The sequence below is a fragment of the Mastomys coucha genome, unplaced genomic scaffold, assembly GCF_008632895.1.
Source record: "Mastomys coucha isolate ucsf_1 unplaced genomic scaffold, UCSF_Mcou_1 pScaffold1, whole genome shotgun sequence".
In the NCBI taxonomy this organism is placed as follows: domain Eukaryota; kingdom Metazoa; phylum Chordata; class Mammalia; order Rodentia; family Muridae; genus Mastomys; species Mastomys coucha.
In genome coordinates this window covers 71,522,873-71,527,701 of record NW_022196891.1, presented here as the reverse complement: position 1 = coordinate 71,527,701, position 4,829 = coordinate 71,522,873, and the positions used below count along the sequence as shown (strand labels likewise).

Below are 4,829 nucleotides of genomic sequence, written 5' to 3'. Positions count from 1 at the left end.
CCTTCAGTCTCTGCTCCATAGTTAATCTCTGCAACTCCTTCCATGGGTATTTGGTTCCCCCTTTTTAAAAAGGAATGAAATATCCCCTTTTGGTCTTCCTTCTTCTTGAGTTCCTTGTGGTTTGTGGGTTGTTCTTCCTGTATTCCAAACTTCTGGGCTAATAACCCCTTATCAGAGAGAGCATACCGTGTTTGTTCTTTTGTGATTGGGTTACTGATAATCTTTTTTAAGTAAACTGATTGTTAGATAATGCACACAAATATATAATGCATTTTAAATATTCTCTCTTACTACATCAGGTGATGTCATATAATGGCTTTTGCATATATTTCTTAATGATTCACTTTTAATATTTTATGTTCTTTTACTATGTTTAATTCCCAAAGAATATTTTGCATGTTTTGAAACAATTTAGTATTCAACATTAGATATAGGATCCTTAGTTTTGGGTAGTATTAAATATTCATTAATGATATTTTTAGGGTATGAAAGGATATGAATACAAAGGTTGAACAAATTTTTCACGTGTTATTTGATTCTCAAAATACTCAACACTAGTAGTATGTTTGATGTATGAAATGCATTTAAATAATAAAAAACAAGAAAAAAGTTGTCATTAATCTTAGAAGCATTTTGAAATGCAAACAGCAGGTATGGTGGCAAAAGCCTGTCATCCAGTAATTATAGCACTCAGAAGACTGAAGCAGGAGGATTCCATGAATTCATGGCCTGCTTGGGCTGAACTGTAAGTACTAGGTCAGCATTGGCTAGAGTGTAATATAATGGTTTATTTGTTCTGAAAAGAACTGGACTCAGCAATTAAGAGCACTGTCTGATTTCCCTAAGGATCCATGTTCAGTTTCCAGCACCCACATAGGCAGCTCACAAGTGCCTATAATCCCAGCCCCAGGTATAAGATCCCATATCTTATTTACCTATTTCTGAAGTTGTCACTAAACTGAGTGTTTCCAATTACATTTGTGTTACCAATGTATTGAGTAGAGAGATGTAGACTCTCTTCAATGTCAAAAGGAAATAACGAGTAGGGGAAGTAGGCAGTGCTATCCCAAAGATCATTTCTTTCCGTGGTGACAGCTAATTATGAATAAAAGAGAGCCAGGTGATCTAGAATATTTTCTTACCTCCCTTGTAATAATAGTCCAAAGCCACGTCACTGTTACAAGTATACTCTAAAAGAGACACTTCATAATTTTAGGGGTCGGTATTTATTGTCCTCCACAATTGAGAACTGGCTTATTTTGCCTCCACATTCCTCATTCCTAGAGTCTCAGGGTTGTGCGCACAGATTTCCTAGGAGTTTCTAATGCCCTAGGGTTCTAGCTTATCCCTGAGATACCTTGGCCCATTCCAGTTGTGTCTCTTAATACTCTCCCCTTCTGTCCTTCCCAACATTGATCTCTCCTGTTCCTATCCCCACCATTCCCAACAAGTCCCCTACATACATCTCACCATATGTCAACTCTATTTCCACTTCTCAGGGAGATTCATGCCTCCCTCCTTGAGCCCTCCTTGTTACTCAGCTACTTTTGGTTTGTGGATGATAACATGGTTATCATTTACTTTATGGCTAATATCCACTTCTAAGTGAGCACATACTGTGTTTTTATTTCTGAGTCTGGTTTATCTCACTCAGGATTTTTTTCCTACCTTCAACCATTTGTCAGTAAATTTCATGATGTCATTGATTTTAATAGCTGAGTAAAGCTCCATTGTGAAAACATACCACATTTTCTTTATGCATTTTTTTGGTTGTGGGACATCTAGATTGTTTCCAGTTTCTGGCTATTATGAATAAAGCTCCTATGAACAAGGTTGAGCAAGCGTTCTTGTGGTAGGATGGAACATTTTTGGGTATATGCTCAGGAGTGGTATATCTGTGCCTTGAGATAGACGAGTCTCTATTTTATGAGAGCTGCCATATTGATTTTCAAAGACACCTGTTCATGGAATATCATGTTGCTTATGATGTTGCTTTATCTAGTTTCTCACTTATAAATTATGCAAAAGATGAAGAAATTAATTGGCAGAATTCCAATGTCAGCAGAAGAAGCATATTTGTATAGCTTCCTGAGCAAACTTAGAAAATGCCTGATGAAGCCCATGTGAGACCCCAGTTTCTTGTTCCTGTATCCAAGTCATTCTATAAAGGTGACACAGCAAATTCTCCACTGACTACTGAAGAAATAATAGATCAACAATTACAACCAAAGATTATTTTTTCAAGACTACTGTCTTTCTCATGATCTTTCTAAAAGCATTCTTCATATCTTTATTCCTGAGTGTGAATATGATGGGACTGAGGAAAGGGGTAATGACAGTATATGGAACTGCTATGAGTGTGTCGTCTCCCCCGGAGTTTTCTGGCTTCATATAAACAACAGATGCAAAACCAAAGTGGATGATGACCACAGTGAGGTGTGAGGCACAGGTAGAAAATGCCTTTTGTTTACCCTCAGCTGAGGGGATCTTGAGAACAGAAGAAAGGATGAACACATAAGTCAGGAGGATGAGCAAGAATGTACCCAGCAAACCAGACACTGACATGAGTGTTACAATGAATTCTGTGAAGTTACTGTCTGTGCAGGACAGCCTCAGAACTGCCCTCATATGGCAAAAGAAATGTCTGATGAGGTTAGGGATGCAGAAAGACACCCTGAATATCAGTGATGTCTCAATTAGAGAAATAAAGAAGCCTCCAATCCAGGCAGAGGCCACAAGTTGTCCACATGCAACATTGGTCATTAGAAGAGGATATCTGAGGGGGTTGCAGATGGCCAGAAATCGGTCATATCCCATCAAAGTGAGAAGGATACAGTTTGTTCCTCCAAGACCCAGGAAGAAACACATCTGCAAGCCACAACCTGTGACCGAAATGCGGTTGTCCTTGTCTAACAGATCGACCAGCATCTTAGGGATGATAGTCAGGGTATAGCACGTCTCAGAGAAGGATAGTGCACTGAGGAAGAAGTACATAGGAGTGTGGAGAGATCTGACCACCCAAGTCAAACCCATGATGGCCAGGTTGCCTGCAAGAGTGACCATATACAGGCAAAAGAAGACCACAAAGAGACAAGTCTGTACATGTGGGTAAACAGAGAAGCCTACAAGAATGAATTCCTTCACGATTGTTTGGTTGACCATCATTGGTTGGATTCCTGAAATGTAAAAGAACAAATCTATGATTCTCCTTATTCTTTAATATATTTAAATAAAATACAAGGTATGAATATAACACATCAAAATGTTACACTCAATTTTTCATTTAGTTTAGCAAAACTTATCCATGTATGTAGAGGACGTGATCTCCTGGATATGCATTCATGTATCTCTTCAATAATATCTCTTTTTTTTGAGACATGATTTCCTTGTACAGCCCTGGATGTCCTGGAACTCACTCTGTAGACCAGACTGATCTCAAACTCAGAAATCTGCCTGCCTTTGCCTCCCAAGTGATGGGATTAAAGGCATGCTCTACCACCTAGCTCTTCAATAATATCTTAATTGTGACTTATTATGTCACCAGAAAGTTCATTTATTTTTATCTTACAAAGGTTGACTCTCAATATAAAAATCCCCTAATGCTATGTATGGTTGACCTCCCTTGAGTTGTTGGACCACCACAGTGGTGTCTTAGTCCTAAATATCTATGCCCCAAAAACAAGGGCACCCAAGTTCATCAAAGCTCACACCACAAATTGAACATCACACAACAGTAGTGGGGGACTTCAACACTCCACTCTCGTTAATAGGTCAACAAAACAGCAAGTTAAGAGAGAAACAATAAAACTTTTGTTTTTGTGTGAAAGTTTCTGTGGATATCTGTTAAATCCATTTTGTTATAACATCTGTTAGTTTCATTCTTGAGAGAAGAGAAGAGGATAGGAATAGGGACAGCAGGATCAGGTGTGAGGAGAGACAGGAGAGAGCCCCAGAAGACCTGGAAAATGAATGAAAATCTGAAGCTGCAGGCATGTGAGGTTGAGAGGAATATCTAGAAAGTCCCAGAGAAATGGGACTGGGTCGGTTCCCATGAGTCAAGTAAGGAGCTTAGATGACTAACAGAGGAGACATAGGACATGAAGAGGCCGCCTCCTGAAGCTTAGCAGAATCCTTAGTATAGGGATGAGGACATTAAACTACCCACTAAACCTGCAACCCAAAATTTGTCCTGTTTAACAGAAATCCAGGAATAACAATGGAATGGCCAACCAGTAGTCAGATCAATTTGAAACCCATTCCATGGGCAAGCACCAATTCCTGATGTTCTTAATGAAAGTCCATTATACTTTCAGACAGGAGCCTCCCATAGGTGTCTTCTGAAAGGTTCTCCTGGGCAGCTGATTGAAACAAATGTAGATACCCACAGCCCAATATTGGATGGAGGTCATGAACATTTATGAAAGAGTTTTGGGATGAATTGAAGGCTCTGAAGGGATAGGAACTCCATAAGAAGACCAACAAGGTGAAATCATCTGCTACCCTGGGATCTCTCAGAGACTGAGCCATGAACCAATGATCATAAATGGCTGCAATGAGGCCCCTACCACATTAGAAGATGGAAAGCTCAGTTTCTATGGCTATCTTGTCTGGCCTCTGTGGTAGAGGATATGACAGAGACTTGATGTGCCATGGTGTAGGCAATGGCAGGGGAGCTCACCCTCTCTTAGGAGAAGGGGAGGGGGATTTGGGAGGAGGCAGCTTTTGGGATGTTAATTAATGAACAACTTTTAAAAAAAGAAAATACCTTCCTGAAGAGAACGCCAATAGCTTCTGCTCTAAGATCAAGAATTGACAAATGGGACCTCATA

General features: G+C 39.7%; 1 protein-coding gene and 1 long non-coding RNA gene across 2 annotated transcripts in view; one reads left to right on the top strand and one right to left on the bottom strand.

Moving 5' to 3' along the window:
- LOC116103859 overlaps window positions 1-4,829 on the top strand; it is a 48,404-nt gene that overhangs the window by 2,364 nt on the left and 41,211 nt on the right. The gene's annotated exons all lie outside the window — the stretch shown is intronic.
- On the bottom strand, window positions 2,233-3,186 carry LOC116103853 (olfactory receptor 10X1-like). Its single transcript, XM_031390358.1, has one exon. It carries the CDS (start codon window positions 3,163-3,165, stop codon window positions 2,233-2,235), a length of 933 nt encoding a protein of 310 aa, XP_031246218.1. The 5' UTR covers window positions 3,166-3,186.

Bases quoted from the DNA above. Each gene is read 5' to 3' on its own strand.
- LOC116103853 (XM_031390358.1), bottom strand. From the start codon at position 3,165: ATGATGGTCAACCAAACAATCGTGAAGGAATTCATTCTTGTAGGCTTC.